Genomic DNA, 27,996 nt, shown 5'->3' on the forward strand with positions numbered 1-27,996 from the left:
CAGTTTTAGTTATTGAGAACTGACGAGTTCATATCCAAATTTTATATGGAGTAAAGTACCAAAAAACAAGCAATTATGCTTTAGTATGTCTGTATGTATGTACGTATTGGAATTTGAAAATAAGAATTTAATTTTGAAATGATGTACGTTACTTAATTGCGTTATAAATTTTGTCCTTTTTGTGTTCATAAAATTTTGCTTTATTTACATACATACATATTATGCATATAACCTATGTAGTTATTTATAGATATACTTAGTATATGTATGTACACGTATGGGAACATGCTCACTCTTGCTATATTTATAAACTTATGAAAATTTAATTAGCATAATTATGATTAATATGTATGGGTTTGCATTCAAACGGTTAAGTTGGTGTGAGGCACCTGACGCTACATTTTTGGTGCTACACGCAAATCACAATGCAGTCATATATGAGCACTGCAGCACTCTCTGGATGTAATCGGAAACGGTTAAAAAATTCGTACATACATGTATTTTCGTATATATATATATTTTATAAATTATAAGTTATATATATGTACATATATATTATATATTCCAAATCATAGAAACATGAGCATTGCTCGCTTTATGTTTATTCCGTAAGAAGTGAATTTCGTTAAAAAATAGTATGCGCTCTTTCAAAAGAATCATTTATATTTAATAATATGTAGATAAATTTGCCAATAAAAAGAAATGTTTGATATTTAATCAAAGAATAACAAGTAAGGGTGCAACCGAACATTTTATGCTCTCGCAATTTATTGTTATATTTTTTATTAAGAACACACAATTTAAACCATATATTCGGCATAAAGTCCAATAGAAAAACGAAAATCATCACATATAGTAATTGGCTGAGTCGGATTTAGACTCTATGATAATTTTGATATATATAACCCTATATCCAACTCGTTTCGTTTTACGACTTACAAACAACGGTTATGTGAACAAAACTATAATACTTTCTTAGCAACTTTTGTTGCGAGAGTATAAAATTATTTTAGACATTTGGCCTTCGGTATAAAACAATACAACAATCGGTTAAGCATAGACCAAAATGCTAATAAATGTTCGAATATACAAATGTAAAAAATATACAGTGATCCCCGCTTAAATGTCTCTCCATTTAAGTGCCTTTCCCCATCAAAAATGCCTCTTGCGGCATCGTTGTTATACTCTCGCAACATGTTGCAAAGAGAGTAATATAGTTTTGTTCACATAACGGCTATGTGCCTCATTCGCTTAAATGCCTGTAACATTTAAGCCAGAAATAAAACTTTTGCAATGAATGCGCTGGGTAGTGTTAGTCCGATAACCAATTTTTGGCCGATGCCGAAAGAACAAAAACAAATAACATCACAAACTAAGTAAAATCAGTTTATATATAAATATGAAGCTGTTTATTAATTGAATTAATATCCAAAACTAAATAAATTATTTTTGTAATATGTAGATATAAAAAAAGTGATTCGCATTTTCTCAAAACAAGTTGCTCGTCAATAATATAGCTTTTTTCCTTTAAGAACATAAAGAAAGTTGTTTTGGGAGGTTCTTTTGCATGCACCACATAATCCAGACCAGCACAAAATGATTATTACCCGTTCCTGTCTATGGCGAATGAAGTTGATTATGGAAAGTTGTCTCAACAGAAACTTTTAAAAATAGACTCCCAGTTTTTTTGCCAATAGCAGCAAGGGTTCCTATAAGAGTGACATTATGAAATTATCTTCAAAATCTCAACAAGTTCAAATTTTATACAAAAATAATGAAGTTCTTTATAGTACTAGACTTAATATTATCATAGTGAGGAATAATTGGTTCAGGCAAATACAAATCAAACTGTGCTTTATTTAGGCTTTTAAGAAATCAAGAAATTGGAAAAAAATATTATGTAAGTAAGAATCGGCAAAGAATAGGCCAAAGACGGCCGATGCCGATACTAAATTTTGTGGCCGAGCCGATGCGAAGGCCGATTAATCGGTCGGGAGCTCAGAATTGTCAAAAAATGTATGGAGTACAGCAATATTGAAATTGAACATTTGAGGAAAAGCTTTTTAAACGAGTTTTTCAGCAAAAAATTAATACTTTTCAATCATAACTAATTAATCGTTTATTAAATAAATATTAATGTATTAAATAAATGTGACCTTGTTTTTAGCGTACATACATACTTATATATGAGAAGAAACATTTTCTATATTTTATGCCAAGATCCTTTTTTTATGTAAACAGGAAAATATAGGGAATGGAGTTCACAATCCCCAACTTATTTGCAATATGTTAAAATAATGACTTTATTTGAAACAAATATTTTTCTTAGTTTTAATCACACTTTTAGATTTACAGTTCGAATAAAATTTTCATCTTTAACTGAATATTTATAAAATTTAACTGAATGTACACAATGTTCCAAAGTAGAACGGGCGTCTGCTGGAAATATTAATATTTATAAAATTGGCTTTAGAAATAAAACTCTAATTTTGTAATCTGCGAATAGCTTTAATATCAACCATCAGCAAATTTACAGCTAAGCAAAGTCGTGAATCCCTCATCCGTCGAAGGCTAGCACCTCCTTTTGAAAGTATGGTATTTTTAGTAACCACGAAGCGCAATGGCGCCCAATTAAAATACTTTCGTGACATAAATGCATGTTATGAGGCTATGCCAGTTATAATCTAATGTAGTTTTAGTTGCCTCACATTTATAAAGCACTTATAGTAAAACCAGCTAGTAAGTAATAATAGCAACTAGTACTTTTACCACGTTATTTGTAGTGAGGAGAGAACAGATAAATTTCTATTAACTTTTCTATTAATTAGAGAGGTAGTGTTGATCCCTCCTTGATCTACCAGAAATAAAAGCGCCTATATATCAATATATATTTATATTATATATTTGGTTATTGAAGTAGTTTGTGTTTTTATTATTTCGTTATGATCTATGTCTAAATATAAGTATATGTATATATATACAGTTGAACTTCTATAACTCGAACTCTTGAGTTGGAAATAGAAGTCAAATTAAAAGAGCCCCATATATTGTCATATAGCGACGAACAAAAAATATGATATTACACTTATGGATTGCATAAATCATGTAACAAAGACATGTGATACGGACGTCCAGACGTCAAGAGTCAAACAATAGCAAACTGGAACAAACAAAATTACAGAATACATGTTTTAATGTATGTACATATAACTTTACACGAAGTACGTAAATAAAACTGTGTATAAATCTATTCTTTACAGTTTTTTATTTTAAATTTATGTTTTGATGAAACCTTTTATAACTCGAAGTTTTTTTGTGGATTATGGTGATTTGAGTTCGGGAAGTTCTACTGTATATATATATAATAGTATTAGTATATAGTATTTAGTTACCCTAATTCCCTTCTTATATCAAACGAGAGAAAATCAATATGTAAGTTTGTACTACACATTATACAAATTCGACCAAGTTTAACTAGTTGTGGAACAGTAGTTTAAGTGGTGTGACGTTTTTGTTGTTGAATATAACTTACAAATTTTTATATACATATATATATATACATGCATATATGTACATAGATGTCAACAAGGAGCTAGCATGAAAGCGACAACCGCAAACATTATGCAATGTAATTTTATACGGTTTATGCCTCATAATTTTTTCGTCATAAAATTTGTCGTGTCGAAATATTCAGGCAATTGCGCGTGCTCCAGCAATCAATTATACTGTTAAAAATTCAAATTCAAATAAACCAGTAAACAAACCGCGGTAGTACTGGAATGGACACCTCTCAGATAGAAAATATTGCGTGTTCCCTGATATGTGCGACAATTGCGTCGCCCTTTAAGTCTTCGGAAGACTAGTATGGGAAGGTCATGCAAATCAGGGCAATTTCAATCACAGGCACAAATCAACCCTTTGAGCTTCTCATAATTTGTCCATGTTGAAAGAGTGAAAATTTGACAAGGTAACTAGAAATAATCGAAAGGCAGTTTTTGGTTAACACTTTTGTCCCCATATTTGAGTTTGAGATATTTTACAACTGTTTTGAAATAAGGGTGTACCTTTCTGAATGCTTATATATCATAAGCACTTTGCAATAGTATTAGCACGATTTACGGGAAGTACATCTTACGCAGGTGTAAGTTTTTGTAGTGTTATAAATATATCGTGCTGCTTATCGCGACATATCAGCGTGTACTGGCATGTGTGGCAATTTCAAAACATAAAGTTGCAATTAATTTAATATTTGCATGTGATTAATATAAACAGTAAATACTACTACACTTGAGGAAATATCCGAATATGCGAAACGCGTTGACATACAAATGAAGTCCAAGTAATACAATTTACCAAATGAAATTAAGTTAATTAAAAGAAATTAAATTAAAGAAATTTAAATCTATACTTTTTTCTATTATAAGAGATTTGTATGTATGTTTGTAATGAATATACTCAAAAACTACTGTGCCGATTTCAAAAATGCTTTCACCATTGGAAAGCTACATTCATCCCGAGTAACATAGGCTATATAGGCGATAATCTCAACTTTCGGGAAATAAAAAGACTCCGTGATGGAGAATCTTAATCTGAAACTGTAAATCGTCTTACAAGTCATTCTCTTCGCATCACATGCGCATGCCTGAGAGTCGAGTACAAGCGCTCGCAGCTGCTTGCTGAACAATATTTCATAACCTCTCAAGTAGGGTCGAGCATGGAGCGTGTGCAACGACTTGAAGAACAGAATATTAGAAATATACAAGCTCGCACTAGGGAGTCGAACTCTGAGCGTTCCCAACGCCTTCATAATCAGAGAGAAAGGCAACGGACGTCAAAGACTAGCTCATTGCAAATAAAACATAATTTCATGTTCGAATTTTCATCATTTTACCTTTAATACTTAATAAAGTACTTACATATGTATGGTAGAGTGAGAATAAGTGAATAAAAACTTATAACTTTTGAAAAGTTTGTTTAAACCCGTGCGAAGCCGGAGCGGTCTGCTAGTATTTTATAAAATGTTTGGTGACAGAAAACTACTAAACTAGGAAATACGTATACCAGTTTCAATGCATTTTCTTTTAGTTTATTTAACAATTGGTGAAGTAATTTTGTTCATATATGATTTTTTTATTACAAAAAACAAAAAAAGTACGAAAGGGCTAATTTCAGACGTAATCGAACATTTTATACTCTCGCAACCGATTTATTAAATTTTATTAAGATAACACACAATTTGTCTCATATATTTGGCATAAAGACAACTAGAATAATGAAAATCATTAAATTCGGTAATATGGAGGTTGGGGTAATTCCCGGACGATTTCACTAATTTTCGCCAAACTACATTATATCCAAAATTGTACGCTCACTTAGCTCTAATACTAAAGATAACTCACATATTAATCGATACATACGGTATAAGGCCCTCCGAATGTTTTGAATCTTTATGAACTATCTGAGAGATTTACCGTTATTTTCGGTAAAAAATTATTCATAAGCAATGAGGTCTTAATATTCGATATTTGAGTTCTTGAAATATTGTAGCGGAACTGTTAAATGAGCTATGCAACACCTCCAATGCAGTAATATCTGATTTATATTATATATCTTGATTTATATATTTTAAAGTGAACGAATCAGATGGAATTAAAATTTGTGCTATTTGGAAAGAAAGCATGGTTGGGAACGAATTTTGCACCCGTAACATCAGGATGCCAAGAAACTATTATGTATCGAATTTCGTCGAAATTGGTCAAGGACTTTCTTAAATATAAGACGGGCAAACATTCGGATATATTCGGCAAACACTCGTCTCGATCTCATCCTGATCAGCTTGATATACATATGTATATGAATAATGCTTCAGGCGTTACAAACATTAGTTGAATAGGTGAACAAAACTATTATACTCTGTGTAACATGCGATACTCTGTGTAAATATTTTTTATTGTTCAAACTGGTAGCTATATTTTTTTGAAGGTTTAAAATTCAACTTGCTAAACTACCATCTTTTTATATTGCATCTAGTAATAATGAACAAAAGTGTTGGCAATGAAGTTAATTATGCTATCTTCCCCTTCGTTACATAGTGTTAAATATTTATTGCTAAGAGCTATAAAAATATTCACATTCAACTACAAATAGGTGATCAAAAGAAGTACATATTGGTATGAAAATATTTGTATAATTTATTGCATCTAACATTTATTTTTATAAAGTAGAATGTTAAGGTAAATAGTTACTTAATTTTAATGATAATATTTAATATTTTGGATTACAATAATTTTAATTTAATTCATAACATTTAAAAATTCAACCGGAAATCACCTGATAATAGTAAGAACGCTCCGCCGAAAAGTTTGTCGTTTTCTTTAAAATCGTTCATAGTTCGGTCGATTGCTTCAAGTGAATATTTGTGAGCCATTGTGCACTCATCCCAAAATATGACTGAACACTGCCGCAGCACTGCTGATATTCCACTATTTTTTAGTTTAAATGTTGAATGTGCCGTTCGTTCGCCATCTAATAAAGTAACCGCAATTCCAGACGATGCAACTGCTAACGCTATTTTCTGTTCCAAGGATCAACAATATTAGAAAAGTTTTACCAGTCAGGTGGCGCGTCCATAAAAAACCGCCTTGTTCAAAATCAACAGTCAATATTATCCGATTATAAATAATTTTTATACTCTCGCAACAAAGTTGCTAAAGAGAGTATTATAGTTTTGTTCACATAACGGTTGTTTGTAACACCCAAAACTAAACGAGTTAGATATAGGGTTATATATACCAAAGTGATCAGGGTGAAGAGTGGAGCTGAAATCCGAATGTCTGTCTGTCCGTCTGTCCATCCGTCCGTCCGTCTGTGCAAGCTGCAACTTGAGTAAAAATTAAGAAAACTTGATGAAACTTGGCACCATAGGAAGGTTGCTTTTCAAAATCGGATAATAACCAGGCCCACCTCCCATACAAAGGTTAGGTTGAATATTACTAAAAGTGGGTTAACTCACTAACGAAAAACGTCAGAAACACTAAATTTCATATAAGAAATAGCGTGGCGTCGCCCACTTATGGATCAAAAACCATATCTCAGGAACTACTCGACCGATTTCAATGAAACTTGGTTTGTAATAGTTTCCTTACATCCCAATGATATGTTGTGAAAATAGGCCAAATCGCTTCACAACCATGCCTACTTCCTATATACCAGAACTTTGAATACGGTCTGATTCATTTACTTTACAATATATAAAGTAAGCACTAGTGAAGATATCGGTGCAGAACTTTGCACAAATTCTATGTTTATAGTGTGATAGCCCATATATCGAACACGAGGACCTCGGTGTTTCTAACCTAATATTATGGTTTCCAACTTTCAATGGACTTTATACAATATATATGACGAATATGTGGGTCAAATTGTGTATTATATTATATAAATAAAGTTAAATAAATAAATTGCGAGAGTATAAAATGTTCGGTTACACCCGAATTTAGCTCTTCCTTACTTGTTTGTTCTTATGTTAGTAATGTAGTAGTAACTAGGTCGGTGGCTGCCCTATCATGTGATGGCATACCGTAATGATGTTCAGTAGTTTAAATGAGTTTTTATTCAAATGTTTATTTTGTACTTTCATCTCAATTAATAAATTTTTGTCGCGAACAATAGGTCATAAATTGTCTTGCAGATTAATACATTTTGAATTTGGTTGCAGTTCTATTCCACCGCTCAAAACGGTCAAAGAGTAGTGGGTAGTATTACGTCCATTGTCTATATTTCTACCATCTTGACAAGACTCTACTACTTTCACTACTTTCTAAGTTTTCCGCAATTAAACACATATTCCCTTCCGTATCATGTATTTCTAATTTTACAGCTTAAATTTTATTTTTGTTATATCCCTTTTTGTTAGTCTTTGCAAACTATTTTTTAGTCGTTGCAGAAGTCCGATTTTGGGCGTCAAGGATACCAACTCATACTACTAAGGTTTAAGTGTGAGCTAAGCTATATTAGGTTATCCAGATCAAATTATCGCCTGACCAAATGACCGACCGGATTGACGGAAGTTGAGCTGTGACCACGCCCACTTACCTAAAGAAGTGTAAATCCTAACGTCCTTCTGTGCTGTGAATAACTGCTGTCTTATTTTTTTCTTAACTTTTTATTTTTTGCATTTGTCTGGTTTTGCCTACCAACAATATAATCTTATATTGCTAATTGTAACGTGTATGAAGTTTTATTAAGAAATCAATATTTCAATTCAAATTATCGCTTGACCGAATGGCCAAAGGGACAGACGGAAGGACATTGCGACTAAAATTTGAAATATAAAGTATCCTATCTTTTAAGTTGGACCAAACTGCAGATGTGTGCAAAATTTCATTACAATCGGTTCAGTAGTTTAGGCGCCAATCCCGGACAAATAACGTGACATGTAATTTATATATATATATAGATATACATATATGTATCGCATACCATAAAGTAAAAAAATCTGAATTTTCTGATTATTATGAAGTGAAAAGGGCATCGTAACTTCTTCATTCGATATCGAATGGTATTCGGCATTGTGTTATTATTTGATTTCTATTTGATTTCTATTCGATTACTTAACATAGCCAAAACAATTGTAATACAGTCGGGCTTCGATTATTCGTGATGGTCGCGACCAGAAGCATTACATATAATCGATTTTCACGGTTAATCGAATAACAATTTTGATTTTAGTTTTTTTTTAATATTTTTATTATTGAACAAATGAACATTGGTGTACAACTTTAAAACAAGTAAAGAAGGGTTAAGTACGGGTGTAATTTTATTAATATAACATACAATTCGACCCACATATTCGTCTATATATGGTATAAAGTCCATTGAAAGACACGGAGACATATTATTAGAAGAAAGATACTCCCTCTGAATTTCTTCAAAATATCTGAGAGACTTACCTATATTTTCGGTATAAAAAAAAATATAAAAATAGCAGCACTGAGGTCCTCATGTTCGATATATGGGGCATTGAAAACTTACAGTCCGATTTCGAAGATTTTTAGAAGAGCCATGCCACACTATAAATGCAGTATTTATGGAAAGTTCTGTTCCGATATGTTCACTAGTGCTTACTTTAGATATTGTAAAGTAAACGATTCAGATGGACTTCAAAGTTCTGGAATATAGGAAGTAGGCGTGGTTGTGAACCGATTTGGCCAACATATCATTGGGATGCGAGGAAAATATCACAAACCAAATTTCATGAATTCAAATGAAATTGGTTGGAGTGTTGACCCATAAGTGGGCGGAGCCACACCCATTTAAGGTATTTGTTGTTTTCCCTTACTGAAATAAAGCATTTTTAGTAGTTTTCAACATAACCTTTGTATATTAGGTAGGCGTGGTTATAAAACGATTTCCTCCTTTTTTGGACTGTATAAGGTAGTACCAAAAAGAAATTACTCTAGAAGTTGGTTGATATAGCTTTAGTAGTTTACGAGTTATGTACAAAAAACTCCAAATATGGCCCTTCATAGTGCAATCCTTTGTACACAATTTTACTTTCATACCTTTATTTATGGCTTAGTTTATGTGTTTTCGTGTGGACGGACGGACGGACGGACGGTATCTGAGAGATTTACCGATATTTTCGGTGAAAAATTACCATAAGGCGCATTGAAAAGTTATAGTCCGATTTCGACAATTTTTGCACAAGTGATGCCACGGATCATATATAGTATTTCTGTAAAGTTTTATTTCTACATTGCTTCCTTATGTATATCTTATAAAGTGAAGGAATCAGATGGACTTCACAATTAAGTTATATAGGAAGTTGTCGTGGTTGTAAACCGATTTCATCCATTTTCCACACGTGATCAGGGTGTCAAGAAAATATTATATACCAAATTTCATTGAAATCTTTCGAGTAGTTCCTGAGATATGGTTTTGAAATAAAGTTTGGTTTATATAGCTTTATTGGTTTGCGACATATATACAAATAACCGAATTGGGGGCGGGGTCACGCCCACTTATTCAAAAAAATTGCATCCAAATATGGCCCTTACTAATGCGATCCTTTATTCCAAATTTTATAACATTATTTATGGCTTAGTTATGACACTTTATGTGTTTTCGGTTTTCGCCATTTTGTGGGCGTGGCAGTGGTCCAATTTTGCCCATTTTCGAAAGCACTCGACTGATCAATTTGATATATATAACCCTATATCTAACTCGTTTAGTTTTATGACCTACAAACAGCCGTTATGTATATATAATACTCTGTTAATTTAATACTCTCTTAGCGACTTTTGTTGCGTTATGTATATAAAAATTCTACCATCACGGATAATAGATGTAATCACGGTTAATCGAAGCAAACAATTTGAAAACATTGCAAACAAAAAACAATAGGTTGATCTTTGGCCATCACGATTAATCGGGGTTACCGGGTATAGCGGAGTTGATTTTTCTGATGCCTGTAAAGATACGTATGTATGTATTGTAAATGATAGCACATGAAATATAATGTGCCAAGCATATGACCGCCAACGCGATCATCTATGAGGTACTAACAATGTGGCGATACCAACGGAATTGTACTCGGCGATTACAATCACGATGCTTTTTTACATATCTTTGCAACAATGTATATTTTATATCCATATTGCAGAGTTTGCGGACAGTTTGTCTCAACATTTCATGCCTCTACTTAGGTTTTAACTTCTTAATTGGTTCGCTCATAATTGGTAACAATGCTTAACACTCAACTCTTTTATTCGTGAACGCAAGACCGATTAAAAACCCATAAAAATACACTACGGGCAACAATGTAAGTTTTAAGACCATTGAATTGAGTCATAAAAATATTACCGTTCTTATGTGCTATTTCCAAAAAGGAAAAAGAAATGAAAGAAAATTAAAGATTTAACGCGAAAGCTTATTTTTACATGCAAATAACCTCGCGGCTTTTCTTACTTGTGTTTATAAACTTGTATTCGCAGTCGATTTTTATTCTAGTTGCAAGGAATTTTAGATGTTGTCCTCTTGCTTAGAGACAAAATGCATCTTATCAACACCTTGGTAGTAAACTAGCTCATAAAATCATTATTACCTTAGCTTTTTTAAACACTGATGAATTAACGATTGTAAACTAAATTGATCTCTTAGTTGTTGAAAATTGTCAAATGTGTAAGGGGTAGGAAACTTATTATTACATGCTTATGTATTCTATATCTTTATATGTATATATTTTGGCAAAAAATTAATTTCGAAATGACAAATTAAAGTGAAATAATTTACAATATCTTTGATAATTAAATAATTTTCAAAAATACTTTCACAGAACATATAATGTGTGTGAATTATGTCATCGGAATTCATTGGCTGTTGTTAGGGAAAGCGATGCGGCAGTAATGTCAATATAAAACCATAGTCATATGCAGTTAAGAAAAAATCAATTTGGATGTTATAGTTGAAGAGAAGTGGATGTATGTCAGTTTTCTCATAAATATTAAAAGAGTTAATTTTAAATTTGTTATTATATAAAAATATGTAATCCAATTGTTTGGCCGGAATTTAATACTAGATATTTTCAGCTTTCTCAATGAGAGCCCATAACAGATTCAATTTCCGATACGTCCCCTGACGCTAACCGACTCATAGAAATGAGATCGATGACATAATGTCAAATGCTGACAAAGTCATCCAATGCATCCAATCATCTTAAATAATTACTTGGCTATGTAATACGCAATGGTAAAAGAATACTACATTTGTATGCATGTCATTAAATTATATTTTTTAGCACAAGCTCTATATATTTATTGGACGATATTATTTCAAGTGATTAAATCAGGCTGTAAGAATGATAAATAAAATAAGTAAGGAAGGGCTATTTTCGGGCCCAAATTTGGCACGCAGAAAAATATTACCTACAAATTTCATCAGAATATCTGAGAGACTTACTTATATTTTCCGTAAAAAAAAAATATTAGAAGCACTGAGGTCCTCATGTCCAATATATGGGGACGGATTTCAAATCTACTTGTCCCCCTGATCACTTTGGTATCTAACTCGTTTAGTTTTAGGTATTACAAACAACCGTTATGTGAACAAAACTATAATACTCACTTAGCAACTTTTGTTGCGAGAGCATAAAAATATAGGTCCACTTCGATACTTTAACCTATTCGAAAAGAATTATAAACAAAAGCGACTATATAATGTATAATATAAATGGCATTTGTAGAAGTTGAACACACCAGGTCCTTTTATAGCCACCATGTGCCTCTATCATGAAATTCAATGTATACTCCTTCAGCGGGTATTGCATTGAACACTTTCAGAGCTGGTGTGTTTTCATCCATTCGTACAACATGACCTAGCCAGCGTAGCCGCTGTCGTTTTATTCGCTGAACTATATAAATGTGCGACTTATACAGTTTGTTTTTGGTTCGTCGAGAGAGGGTTTTACTTTTCAATTGCCTACTCAGTCCAAAGTAGCACCTGTTGACAAGAGTGATTCTGCTTGGGATTTCAAGGTTGGCATTATTGGTGTTGTTAATGCTATTTCCCAAGTAGACGAAACTATCTACAACTTCAAAGTTATGACTGTCAACAGTGACGTGGGAGCGGTTGTTGTTTCCGATGATATCAATATCATCGTCGCACGCCAGCAGCTGTACACTCTTATAGAAGATAGTACCTTCTCTATTTAGCTCTGTAGCTCGTATTATTTTTTCCAGCAATCGATTTAAGAAGTCGCACGATAGCGCTTACGCGTTTATACCCGAATCAATAATAACGCGCCATTAATTTCTCCTGTAATTCTTCCTGCAATTTGTCGCCAATTGGGATTACGAAACGAAACCAGGTCGCTCTCCATCTGATCTATCCAACAGTTTCACCAAGTATCAAAATGAAGGTAAAGAAATGTGTTTTATTGATTTCTTTCCGCTCAACGGCGCCACTTCAGCCTTTAATAATTGACCTCCTACCGTTTCGAAAAGAATAGCGTAGTTGCAAATAAGTTGCAAAGAAAGTAATGATGTGAGTTTTTTATCTTGTCATATACTTCTGTGTTTTTAATTTTCTAATTAAATACAATTGCGGTTCCCTAATGATGAGCATGAACAACGTGAATAGGAAGCATAAGGGTTCGACACAAATAATAATAATTCGAGTAATTAAAATGCATTTGTACATTTGGGTATTTCAATTCCAATTATATTGCATATTTATTGGTAGCACGATAAATAACCTAAAAAGGCCGAAGGCAATTTGCGGTTAATTTCGCAAATAACTTTGTGGTTATGGTGCGCATGCTTAAAATTCTATGTGCATTTGCTTAAAAAATAAAACAAATGTGCACATGTTCATGCTATTAACAACATATTTTTGAAATATGTTCCAAAATAGTCACAATTACAATGTATCAAATAATCTAAACTCATTTTAAATGATATTCATTTGACCAAAAAAAATTCAATAGACTGATACGAACTGTAAAGATCTAAGTGATATAAACCATCCAAATTTATCTCACATATATGTATGTATGTATAATACTAAGGAGCAAAATAAATTCGTTTGTTCTTTATTTAATGTCAACATCTATACTTTGCTGTTTTACAATGTTGATTTTGTCCGCAAAAATAAGGCTCTCCATTATTTAATTTAGACGAGAGACGACTGTGTGACTTACATTTAAGTTTTTAATATAACGATTTTGCTTCTGTGTAGCTCAGACTTAGATATTAATTTATAAATACACTTTTTTAAAGATTTGACTTAAATTATTACAAATCTATACGAATAAAATGTTCTTACATTTCATTAGCATATTAAATTGGCACCTTAGAGTAAATTTAAGGAATGAGCTAATTTTGAATTCGTAGAAACTTTCACAGATACTATAGTGTGTTATCTATTACTTTTTACACTTTTTTATTTGGAATACTATGCCACTTATAACCAAAAATTCCCGATATAAAATGTTCTTACAACTACTCTTATTTTAATGAAAGTACATTCGATGCAAACTCACAACATAACCACTCTCACAATATTAAAAAAAGGCGGTACCACGTTTACCCGGCGGAGAATTATATGAAATGGTTCGTTATAAAACGTTTACAGCTCTAGTTACAGATTTGTTTAAACATACATTCAGCAAGTGCAGCACAATGTGTTTTCGAGACTGCTACTACTTGCACATACATGTACTGCTTCCTTTAATTAGTGTAAGTAATTTAACTCATTTTCATACTTTTAGTGAGGATTTTGTAAACATACTACAGTAAAAATAAGGCAAAAAACGTTTGTGCACATTACCTACGTACGTATGTATATATGTATTAGAGCTCTTGGTATTCGACTAATCGATTAACCGAATTAACCGAATAGGGCATTATTCGAATAATAATATTCGGTTTGCACTATTCGGATAGTCGTTAGTCATCGACTATTCGATTAACCGCTCATTTTCGACTATTCGGTAAAGCGTTCGTTGTCGACTATTCGAATAGTGCAAGTTCATTAATTTTCTTATTTTTATTAAAAAAAGTGAAACATTAAAACTAACAAAAAACTCGCTATTTTTTTATGACTGTCATACCAACACTGTTGTTGTTTCACATGCAAAATTAAAATATGACTGATACAACACTGCGTGGTATGTTTCTTGAGTTCGCTATTCTATACCCCTACCCACTTGCTGTCGAGTTTTTTCGGCTTTTTGCGGCATGTGCCTAGTACTGCAGTAACCGGTTACTTTTTGGAACCGGTTTTTTTGGGACACACTCGTGGCAGTGTGGGCGGTCGGTGGGTGGGGCTTTGGGGCGTTTTGTGGCAAAACTTCGACGAGTGGTTAGTCGGTTTTCTGTGAAGAACCGGTTTTTTGGGTCGGTCAGTGGTCGGTTTTGCTCGTGCCCTTCTGCCCGAACACTTCTCAACCGATTTATACCGCACATTGTATATATCTGGAAAATACGGACATATATCTGGTTTTGGCCTTAGGAAAAATCGCTATGTTTTTTTTTCATTTATTCGAATAGTGACAGTATAACTATTCGAATAACCGCAGTAGAACGACTATTCGAATAGTCGGAACATTGCGACTAACCGAATAGTGCTAACCGGTTAATATTCGTACAAACGGTTACAAACCGGATATTCGAATAATCGGTTTTCAGGTTAATCAAATAATTTTAAGAGCCCTAATATGTATGTACAATGGACTTATCTGTAACAAAATATTTCCTATAATTTTATAGCGTCTTCATTTCACCTCGAGTATACATATGTATAGTACTTATATATATATGTATGTATTAGATTTTGGTGTATTCAATAATTCGGGTGAGCGCTGGCAAACTTAGCCTTTAGTATATTATACGTAACAAAAATAAATCATTTGAAGTATATGTGTATAAGTACCTGTGAATATCTGTTTCCCTTAAAATATAAAAGAACTATATAATTAAACGTTAACACATGCTATATACATATTAACTTCTTTAATAGTACATATACATATGTATATGCAAACTAACGAATTGGTATCAGTAGAAACATTCGTATTGGATTTAAGGCGGAGAGTGCAAAACATGGCGGTGTTATCTGGTGTGAGTGAAAAAGCAATCATGTTTGAGTAGCAATCATAGTCAAAGTAAAAGAGAAAAACATATCTGCATCGTTAAACATCCACCACAATATCAAGTTTCCCTTGGCGAAGTCACACGCAGTTGAATACGATACTCATGGTATCTGAAATTCTTGCAGGTGCGGTTAGTCTTGTTTTGACGGTGGCGAAGAAAGTTAAAACTCCGTGGATATCCGTTGAAATCAGTTTATATGATAAAAAAACGTGTCTGCAATTAATTAAAATTGTTAGTGTGAAAATCAATTTACATACCGCAACAATTGAGTGATATTTTTGTATTGAATTAATCCAAATACGTATATCTACGTTACTCAAAAATACCGTGCATTGTATTGAATTAATCCAAATACGTATATCTACGTTACTCAAAAATACAGTGTTTTGTATTGAATTAATCCATATACGTATATCTACGTTACTCAAAAATACAGTGTTATAAAACTAAATTTTTATATTTCTACGTATTTGGAAATTGTGTGGTCATGAAAGAATCAATGACATTTATAACTTCACCTTCAGCCACCAGTGAACAAAAGCAAAAAATGTCGAATATAAAACCTAATCGGTCACGTTTTATGATTAACGATATTCTAGCTGGAAGTGCCGCCGCCGCCGCAGCAGTAGAAGCGGCTAATGCAGCTGGCGTGGCAGCGGCTGCTGTATTTTACAAGCATCAACATCATCAACAACAACAACAAAATATGAATAATAACAATCACAGTGGGAACAACACATCTCAAACTTCGTTTATTCAATGCTCCCAACCACCATTTGAATCTTCAACACCTGTACAACAGTCTGATTCATCACCAATTCCATTAACCATGCACCATCACTCTGCTCATCTTCAACCGTCGCAAATACATCATTCGAGGGGTCCATCACATACTCTAATTCCACAACATACACAAACACCCGTTAGCGCGGTTGCACAGAAAATTCATTTTCCCGTCGGCGCAACACAAATTGGTTCAAACGGTATAAATGTAGTGCAATATGCGGCAGCAATGCAACAGCATTACGCGAATGCAACTTCAGTCGCTCGCGACTTTGATAACAATAGTGATTATCAGGACAACGAAGATTGTGACAGTGAAGTTGGGAGCGGCGGCCACTTGGACGATAACAGTGTTTGTAGTAATGGTGAGGTGAGATTCAATTTATATTGGGTGGGGTGACCGATAAATTTTGGGTACTTGGCCGTAGTTCATATGTACATCTAACGTAAAACACTAATTGGACAATAAGGCAACGTTAAATTAGTGTTAAGACAAAATAACATATACACATATCATCGCCAAACCCATATATGCATAAACCTGAGAAAAAAATTCAAAATATGAAGAAATTACACACAAACATTAAGCTATTTTTAATAAGCTTTATTAGCTTCACTTGTATGTATGTATATTTGTTTGTATGTTTGTAACTTTTTCCATTGCAACAAGGCGATCTAAAGTGTGAGCAACTCAGCAAAAAGATGAGCTTAAAAAGTATGCAACATATGTATATAAATACATATCCTTAATGAAAGTATACTTTTATAGTAAAGCTGTGTATACTTATATAGCGGGGAATTTAAAATGCAGACGCACTTAACAAAAATGTATGATAACAAAAATTTCAAAATAAATGCACACCAAGAGAAATAATATGAAATTATGCAAAACCATTGTCTTCCAGGTAATAAAATTTAGTTTTGAAATATTAGAAGAGAACTTTTGGTTGTCATCAAAACAAGGCCTACATTAAACACTTCTGAAAAGCAACTGCAATAGAAAACTCGTTTTAATATGCTTTTCCACCTGTATCTTTAAATGCTAGTAAATTTTTTCTAATTCCAAATGTTCCAAAACATCTCTATAAAAGCCAATTAGTAACAGGAAGGTTCTGCGTAAGAACTGAATACTGCCTAATTATCGATTTTGAGATTTCCCTTTTTAGCAGAACTGCTTAGAGCATAACATCAAACTAAAAAGTTAAAAATAAATTAATCCATAATAACTGAGTGATACTCCAATAATTTTGCTCGAATTGAGATGAAAATAGAACGAAATATATATTATTCTGTAAGATGTAATATATAATAAATATAGTTTAAAAAAACTAAAAAACACGCTTTTCAAAATAAAAAATTAAAAATAATTCTTAATATTTGTTGACAAAAATAATTAACGAAACATATTTGAATTTTTGGTTAAAAAGCGTGGGTGCTTTGTATTATATTTTTCTCATATTGAGTAACTCACGATTTTTAACCTAAAGTACAAATGTTTCGTTAACTATTTTTGGCAGCATATATTAAGAATTATTTTTAATTTTTTAGTTTGATGTGGTTTAAAAGCGTGTATTTTTTAGTTTTTTTAAACTATATTTATTATATATTACACCTTACAGAATTATATTACAATATTTGGACAAGTGCCGGGTAAAAAGAGCAAACTCATTGTTCATGTGAGTTCATTTCTAATTATCAATACTGCACATTCTTTTGTAGGTATTCGAAAGCATTTGCAAAATATAAATTAAAGTAATATGTAACATTTACTATTGGCGATACGGACACCTGATTAGAATCCCTACTTAATAACCCTGATATCATTAATTTCTTATATCAAATTTATAAGCATAAAACTGCCTAATTTACTAAAATACCTCACATATAGATTCCACATACATACATATAAAGCAAACCAGAAATGCAGAAACTATTGAATTTAAAATCTAATGGCTCAAAAAGACATCACCATAATTGGTGTCACATTATGTGATGACTAACGAAATATTCTCACTTAATTTTATTTGAATATAATAGACATCAACTTATATGACAAGCAAAATCAACCTCATTACGGCGGGAGATAATCGTATTCAGTGAACTGAGTATAGGGATAGGGATGCGTCAACGGATTTTGTTACGAGAGTTGATACTACTTTTATGTCCATATTTTAATTAGTATTTGACTTGTCTAAAGGTAAAATGACTTTTTATAAGAGAAAATTGGCTCTCAATTTCGCTCACCATTCTGATTATCTTCAAATCGTGATTATATTTTTGAGTGTTGCAAATAATTGTACTTTAACAAACATACTATACTGGTCGTATCTTCGTATTCAGTGAACTGAGTATAGGGAAATGTGACAACGGTTATTGTTAATTTTTGACGAGAGTTGAAACATATTTGCTGCATTTTATGTCCATATTTAAATTAGTATTGGATTTTCTATTTGTTAATTATCAAATTTATTGGAATTCTATTTCTCTCGCCATTCTGATAATCTTGATATATGTGATTATACCTTTGAGTTTTGCAAATAAAAATAAATGTATAAGCTTGATTGTTAAGTAGATATGTGATTTATTGATACAATTAATTAAAATCTAAAGTTTTCTTTGTATAATGTAGTTTTATTTACATTTACTTTTATAGTTTTAAAAATATTTATAATATTAAATATTTTTGATTACAGGTGCTAAAGATGAGGACGGTAATAGCATTAAAAGTGGTTCCACAAATGACACACATGGTTTGAGTAAAAAACAACGTAAAGCGCGCACCGCTTTTACAGATCATCAATTGCAAACTCTAGAAAAATCTTTTGAAAGACAAAAGTATTTAAGTGTTCAAGAAAGACAAGAGCTTGCCCATAAGCTGGACTTAAGCGACTGCCAAGTTAAAACCTGGTACCAAAACCGTCGGTATGTTAGAAAGAGACTTTATTTTAATAATACTATATGACACACAATAATACTTGATGGATGGAAGGAAAGTAAGAACCTTAGACAGATTCCTATTAACTTTATAAATGAATATTGAGTTAGGGAAATAACATTACAAACTTTGTTCTAATATAATACTACAATTAAATGTTTTGAAATTTACTACATCTATTGTTAACATGAGGGGATATGAAATAATATTCTAAAAATTCATTTTACTGCCAAGTTAAAACCTGGTACAAAAACCGTCAGTATGTTAGAAAGAGACTTTATTTTAATAATACTATATGACACACAATAATTCAGGAGTGAAACTTCTTCATTTACAATTAATAAAAATATTAAAATTTGGAACATCATAAAAAGTTGTCTGAAGTAATGAACCTGTCTGTTTGTAATGAACCTTTTGCTATACTAACTCTAAATACATATTAAACATATTTTTTCACATTATTTCAGAACCAAATGGAAACGGCAAACTGCAGTGGGATTGGAATTACTAGCAGAGGCAGGGAACTTTGCAGCATTTCAACGACTTTATGGTGGAACACCCTATTTGGGAGCATGGCCATATCCTGGTTCACAGTCACCTCATGCTGTCCCTGCTCCTTCGAGCATTGATTTGTATTACCGTCAAGCAGCGGCAGCTGCCGCAATGCAAAAGCCGCTTCCTTATAATTTATACGCAGGTGTTCATAATGTAGGACCGCTTGCAAGCTTGCCAGTTTCTGCCACGTCACCTTTCTCTCACCTCTCAGCTTCCAGCTCGCTATCTTCTTTAAGCAGCTATTACCAAAACGCTTCGGCGGCAGCAGTAGCCGCAGCAACTGGTGCGACATCGACTAGTAACCCAATAGCTGTTGTCAAGCCGATCGCTTCACCTCCATTACCATCTATTGCATCGACAGTAGGCCCACCGTCTCAAATAAATGCTGTAACAGATCAGCGGTACTCACCATGTTCACCTATTCAACAGTCGCCTACAAGACATATCGTATTATCGCGTTCCCCCAGTCCTACTCTTAACCCAGGAAGCCCTCCAGGCAGATCACGTGAAAGCTCCCAGCTCCAGTCTGACGATGATGATCAAATTCATGTTTGAGTTTGAAGATAACTTCGAAAATAAATTGGCCAAACGTACATGCACATTCAAAATATAACGTACGTACATAATATATTTTGTAAAGTATGCAAATGTATTACAATTAAGTTAATAGAATTAATTTATGTTGATCCCTATATGCTTATTCATAATAGATAACTGCTAATAATAGTTGTGATTGGGGGATCGGTTCTCATGTGCCGATGATTATACACTCCATAAACCTTTTACATATGATTATTAGTGTTTAATTTATGGGAATTATGAGAACTGTAAAGAAGGTTATGCATTAAGCAAATACCGATTATTTATTTAATACACATAGCGCGTTTAATTAATTATTTAAGTCTTATATAAGATATATGTAAATTTTTAAAGTTAATAAAATCTATGTATGCAATTTGATTAAGTGTTGTGTGAATTTTTAAACGTACCTATTACATTGAATAATAAATGATATATAATTAAAACGAAAGGGATATATCATTTACTGTTGAATTTTATGGTTTTCCAAGTAACTCGAGGAGAAAAGTAAGTTTGATTAATTGATCCAAAAGTTATTATTATTTAAAGAATATTTCAATATCTATTGCAGTGGATTTGTCTTAAACCAACCAATGCCCTTTCAAAAGATTTATTGTTATTGTATTCTGTACAAAAATATATATTTTATAAGAAAACTAACTGCACTTCAGTGGATTTTTAAATCAGATATAACCTTATTTATAAATAATAATTTCACTGTATTAGCCACCGAAGCATAATATAATAATAAATACTCTACAAATTTAATTACTTGTATCACATGTTGGTCATACAGAAGGTTATTTATCTATATATATATATATAAATTTCAAGTCACGTTGCCTGTCCGGGATTCACGTTTTGCAGTTTGATCCAACGTGAAAGTTAGAATAGTTTATATTTAAAATATTAGTCGCAATGTCCATCCGTCTGTCCGATCGAACATTCGGTTAAGCGTTAAAAAAAAAAATTTGGTACACTTAACCCTTGCCAGTATGAAAAGGGTGGTATTGTAGATGGTCAAACCCGGAATACTGCAACGACTAAAAAATGCAGTTAAACAAAAAAGGGATATAACAAAATTATAAATTTATAAATTTTGTTATAAAATTTAAAACAGATGATCACGTGTCAAAGTGGTTAAAAATTTTGTAGGAGGTAGACAATGTGCGTGACACTACTCACTACTCTTTAACCTATTTGACTCAAATTGGGATGATATTATTTCGAGGCTGACATTGTTGGTGTTGTTAACGCTGGTTCCCAAGTAGACGAAACTATCCACGACTTCAAAGTTATGACTGTCAACAGTGACGTGGGAGCCAAAACGCCAGTGTGCTGACTGTTTTTTTGATGACAGGAGATATTTCGTCTTGTCCTCATTCACCACCAGACCCATACGCCACTCAAAATACAACATCCGATAAGACGACTCTTAGGGTTTTCGAGAGAAAGCTTTTGCGGAAGATTTATAGTCCTCTGAACATTGGCAACGGCGAATACCGCAGACGATGGAACGATGAGCTGTACGATTTATACGACGACATTGACATAGTTCAGCAAATAACAAGTAAGGAAGGGCTAAGTTCTGGTGTAACCGAACATTTTACACTATCTCAATTTATTTATATAATTTTATTAATATAACACACAATTAGACCCACATATTCGTCATATATATGGTATAAAGTCCATTAAAAGTTGAATACCCTAATTTAAGGTATATGGGATCTAGTTGAAGTTATAACCCGATAAGTGGGCGGAGTCACACCCATTTAAAATTTTGTATACCAATTTGAGTGTAGCTCTTCTGTACCTCATTTATAATGAGTGTTTTTCCTTACTGAATTAAGGCATTTTTAGTAGTTTTCAACATAACCTTTGTATGGGAGGTGGGCGTGGATATAATCCGATTTCCTCCATTTTTGGACTATATAAGGAAGTGGCTAAAAGAAACGACTCGAGATAGTTTGGTTGATATAGCTTTAGTAGTTTACGAGAGATGTACAAAAAACTTAATAGTAGGCGGGACCACGCCCTCTTTCCCAAAAAACTTACATCCAAATATGCCCCGATCCTTTGTACCAAATGTTGCTTTTATAGCATTATTTATGACTTAGTTATGGCAATTTAACTGTTTTCGGTTTTCGCCATTTTGTGGGCGTGGCAGTAGGCCGATTTCGACCATCTTATTTGGCCATGGAATATGTGTACCAAGTTTCATTAAGATATCTCAATTTTTACTCATGTTATCGCTTGCACAGACGGACAGACAGGCCGGATTTCAAATCTACTCGTCACCCTGATCCCCTGAACCCTTTGGTATATATAACTCCATACCTAACTCGATTAGTTTTAGGTTACAAACAACCGTTAGGTGAACAAAACTATTATACTCTCTTAGCAACTTTGAAGGAGGACTCCTTATTTAAAATAATTTCATAATAATAATCATAACTCAAAACTCATTTTTGGTTCATCCAAAATCAATAAACCAAAAATATTTCGATAGTGCATAGATAAATCTAGTTAATGAACGAAGGAAAAAATAAAATATTGAAATTTGAATTTTTGACACAGTTTAAACCAAAAAACTCTGTTTTTTTGTCAAATTTTCGCCATAAATATATTGGCTCGAATAAAATAGTTATAATAAAAATATAACCAACATTCACATATTCGTCATATATATGGTATAAAGTCCATTGAAAGTTGGATTAGATATATGGGAGCTATATTTTGAAGAAATTCAGAGGGCATATTTTTCTTCTAATAACATGTCTCCGTGCCAAAAATTTATGAAATCGCCTATGTAGCTCCCATATTCCTAATATTAGGGTTTCCAACTTTCAATAGACTTTATACCATATATATGACGAATACGTGGATCAAATTGTGTGTAATATATATATAAAATAAATAAATTGCGAGTGAATAAAATGTTCGGTTACACCCGAACTTAGCCATGCCTAATAAGTTTTGTATCATAAGTTTCACTTATATGTTTTCAGCCAATTTATATAAAGAGTTCACATTTAAAATGCCGTTAATTTTTCTTTTCCGAAGGTTCAACTTTCATAAGCTGGCATGGGTTAGTCTACATACACATAGTATGTATATAGGAAAAGTATGCGGTATTAATGACCCTCTATGTCTATGACAAATTTGCAACCGTTTCCAGCTTGCACAGACCGCAAGAACTAATAATAAAAACTTTTGGTTATGCTCAATTAAATGTAATGGTTATATTTTCAACTGACTTTTCATAATATAAATTTCCTATACATTACTTACTTACATACATGAGTACATGTAATGTTATTGTACTTACATACATGAGCATTATTTTACCTTTCATACACACAAAGGATAACAAAGTTAATTAAATTGACTAATATCACGGTCACATACAAACATACATACAAAGTAATTTATACATTATTATTCTAAAATTGTTAAAAATTAAAGACGTGTGAAATATTATATTTGAAAGTGTCGGAAAAATTTAACAGTAAAAATGTCGAGCATTAACATTCCCCACCTTTTAAATTGATCGTTTAAGTTGATCCTATAAGCAATATGTACGATTCGTCTCATTAAGATAACTTGTTTAATGTCGATTGATTTAAAAAATAGTTATCACCAGAAGTTATTTGATGGCCATATGGGGGTTAGGGGAAGTTCTGAAAGGGTTTCACTTCATTTCATTCTCATTCCTCACATAGTGATCAATATCAATTATAAAGTTAACTAGAATAACGAAAAATTTCACTCGATTAAATAAGAGTTAAATGAATATTTGGCCCATTAATCCAATGCGAAAAAAATCGAGTTTTGCAGGTTGATAGCTTACTGAGTAACGTCTGTTTAAGTTCAAGTGAATAAAACCATATAGAGTTTTCTCGTATATAATGCCGTATGGTGAGACAACATTTTCGTCGAGAAAAGAAAATGCTATTGGTAAGAATAGCTGGACATATGACAGAGAAATGGACAAATGAAGAAAAGACTCTCAGTAGTCAAAAGTATTTACATAAAATTTTTTTTTTGAGTCAGAAGTAATTACAAACCGCGATTTAGCCTTTTTCTTGGATTTGGTTTGAGTAAGAGTAGTGTTGGGGTTTTATTGCATTCTTAACAAACTAACTGTGCATATGCATAAAAATGCATAAATAAAATGCCGAAAACATAGGAATTATCGATAATGCAAAAGGCAATCCCACAAGATGTTACCTCTGTACATAAAAAATAAATTATACAAGTGAGGAAGGGCTAAGTTCGAGTGTAACCGAACATTTAATATTCTTGCAAGTTATTAATTTAATTCTATTAAACTAACGCACAATTCCACCAATATATTCGGCATAAAGTGCATTAGAATAAAGAAAATTCAATCTACATATATAGTATGTGGGGGCTGGGGTAATTCTTGGACCGATTTCAACTATTTCTGGGGGGCTACAGGAAGTATTGACCCGATTTTGGCACAAAGGCACATTGGTAGAAACAATTTTTTTATAATATCAGAATTTTCTGAATTAACGTATTTTTAATAGTTTTCAACCTAACATTTGTATGGGAGGTAAACAAGGTTATAATCCGATTCCGCCCATTTTTAGGACCCACAAATTCGGCATAAAGTCCACTAGAATAACGAAAGTCATCATATATAGTATATGAGGGCTGAATCCATTTGCCTCATTTTCACCACAAAGGTACACCATTCATTTAATTTTGCTAAGATACCTAACATGTTAATCGATATATGCAGAATATGCGGTTCACGCCCACATTTCCAAAAAAATTACTACTCGAATATGCTTCTCCCTAGAGTGATCCTCTGTACCAAATACTCTTTTCATAACTATATTAATGATTTAATTATAGCTCTATAAGTTTTTAGTTATATTCATCAAAATATCTTAATTTTTACTCAAGTTATCTCTTGCACGGACAAACAGACGGACAGACATCCGGATTTGAACCGGTACCGGTATGCTTAAATTTGATCAATTTGTGTTTTAAAATACTAATGTGTTTGCTCCTCATCGCAGGTCACCAACAGCACCACATATTCCCATAAATCATGATTGAGATGATCATTAAAGTGTGTGGCTTCTGTATTTGCGCGTTGCTATTATGACGTATGTTCAAAAGTTAAGGTGACCCTTGAAAACGTACGTGATATATATATTCAAATTTATTTTTGTCGCCGGATTACATAGTTACATAATCAATGGAATATAAGTAACATTACTCGTTTATTTGTGGGAGGTTTGAAGGATCACTGGAATGCACAAATCCTAAAGAAGGTCCTATAGTAATGGTTATGAATTCATAAAAATAATATGATGTGTTAAAAGGAAAGGTGACTCTACTTTTTGAACGTCCCTCTCATAAAGATGTTGATTGCAAATCAAATCAATGCAGCTAAAATCGGTAACTTTAATGTGTTCGCTTCTTAAAATTGCTATTGAGTTCATAGCACGTGCATTGCATAATAACTTGCGGTCAGACCACCGTAAATTACTTCTGAGCAACATAATATGGTAAAGAAGAGCAATGTTTAGACGCTGGGGAAAATTAAATACTCTCGCAATTTGTAAGAATTATAGCCACAAACCCCTTACAAAATTGTATTATAAAAAAATAAAGGCTAAGTTCGGTTATACCAGAATACTATTAGTCGATAAAATTTTCAGAATCCAAGAAGATTATGACTATGCTTACTGGTATCTCCAAAATTGTATAATAAAAATGTTTTATGTAGGTTAAACATTCGTTAGTAAACAAATATGAATTTACTATTTTACAACATAATAATTTGTAATTAATATAAATATAATCATTAAATATTATTGAGATATGGAGCTTACGCCGAGAACTGGCACAGAGGTTCAAAGCATCCACTAATATAATTTTGCACTGGTGCTCTTTTTTCTCATATATCCAGTATATACAATTTGTTTCGATTAGCATTATTTCACTCGATAATAAAAATATGAGCCAACATCTGAAAAAATTCCCCCCGCTGTGAGTCTTGTAAATTGTGAGAATATAAAATCTTCGGTTACGCCTAACTTAACCCTTCCTTATTATTTTATATTACAAATGGGCACATGGAAGGGCAACAGGTTTGATAGGCTTTTGGGTATAATATTAAATTAAATTTCAATGTGGAATTGGAAACATAATTTGAATAACATTACATTTCAATAAATCAACAAAATTTTGTATACAATCGATTGCTTTTTACGTATTCAGGCATGGGCACGCTTAGTATATGAGTGTATTCCATATATTATGCAATTATACATATGTATGTATAATGTATCCAAACATTCAGTAATATGGTAATTTCAAATAACGATGTACGGAAGCAACAAGGATTCACTTTGAAATGTCAGAAAATCGCATAATAAATACTTTGTAAATCAACGGCATGCACGGCTCAATAAATTAACAATATCCAGAAGTCTTCGAATACTTCACATCCATGTTTGTTGATATACGAACTTACTGTGCATGTAGGTGTAAAATATCCTGTCACTATTGGAATAAATTATGATAGGCGTGAAGCATAGGTGTTACGGTTGTCAAAAAGGCGTTGATGGAAAACAACAAATCACATTCATATATATTGGTTCATAAAGTGTCGGCAGCACGTATGGTAGTCGCACAAATACATATACTTATGTACTTATACATATATGTACACAATAAACACATTGCATTCAAAATAAGGAAATATTGTAAAATTCAAATGCAACTAAAATACACAGTCTCAACTCACAGAACGTTTCATAGAAATTTTGGTAATAAAAAGTTGAGCTTAGTTGTATATTATTATGAAAGTAGACCTACTTGAAGCTATTTCAAATGCGATAACATCCGAACACGTGGCACAACATTCATGTGACAAATTGCATAATCTTCAAATATTTGTCTATTTTGTTTTGAGTAAAGAAAATCATGACATAATATGATATAATTTACGGTGAACATTTGTACCACAAGTTAACATACAACAAAGAACAAAATAAATCCATTGTTAATCGATACGAAACACGTGCCATCTGACCATAGAACGGCACCACTTTGTTGACGTTATATGTGGAGAAAGGATTCATACAATTTTGTGCAAGTTTTTCACCCTTAGCTTTTCCATCCTCACTTCATTTAGATACTTTAAGTATATTTTTAGAAATCGTATACCTTTCTAGTCTGCGGAAAATGGATTTTTAAAGTTTAAAAAAGTCACAGTATCTCAATCTTATTTTGATGCTTCTATTGCTTCAAAAATTACGTACCTACAGTATTAATATTCTAGTGCGAATGTACATATATATACGAGTATACGCGTGCTGAGAGTACGCGAACGATATTCACTGATAGATGCAACCGTTAGCATTTTAGTAAGTTTCCCCAGCGGACGTCCGGCTTAAGAGTTGAGGAAAATGAATATTTTATGAATCTTTTACGAACGTTTTACAA

The 27,996-nt window shown here is 32.5% G+C and overlaps 1 protein-coding gene across 1 annotated transcript; it reads left to right on the forward strand.

The window, feature by feature from the left end:
* The first annotated feature begins 15,767 nt into the window (after positions 1–15,767).
* Positions 15,768–21,105, forward strand: LOC105212856 (homeobox protein B-H1). The gene is made up of 3 exons (XM_054231593.1): positions 15,768–16,798; positions 19,127–19,355; positions 19,836–21,105. Exons 1-3 carry the CDS (start codon positions 16,138–16,140, stop codon positions 20,476–20,478), a joined length of 1,533 nt encoding a protein of 510 aa, XP_054087568.1. The 5' UTR covers positions 15,768–16,137; the 3' UTR covers positions 20,479–21,105.
* The last annotated feature ends 6,891 nt before the right edge of the window (positions 21,106–27,996 follow it).

Source organism: Zeugodacus cucurbitae, chromosome 5 (genome assembly GCF_028554725.1).
Source record: "Zeugodacus cucurbitae isolate PBARC_wt_2022May chromosome 5, idZeuCucr1.2, whole genome shotgun sequence".
NCBI lineage: Eukaryota > Metazoa > Arthropoda > Insecta > Diptera > Tephritidae > Zeugodacus > Zeugodacus cucurbitae.

Bases quoted from the DNA above. Each gene is read 5' to 3' on its own strand.
- LOC105212856 (XM_054231593.1), top strand. From the start codon at position 16,138: ATGAAAGAATCAATGACATTTATAACTTCACCTTCAGCCACCAGTGAA. The intron at 16,799-19,126 runs GTGAGGTGAGAT...TTTTGATTACAG, and splicing joins TAACAGTGTTTGTAGTAATG to GTGCTAAAGATGAGGACGGT. The intron at 19,356-19,835 runs GTATGTTAGAAA...ACATTATTTCAG, and splicing joins ACCTGGTACCAAAACCGTCG to AACCAAATGGAAACGGCAAA.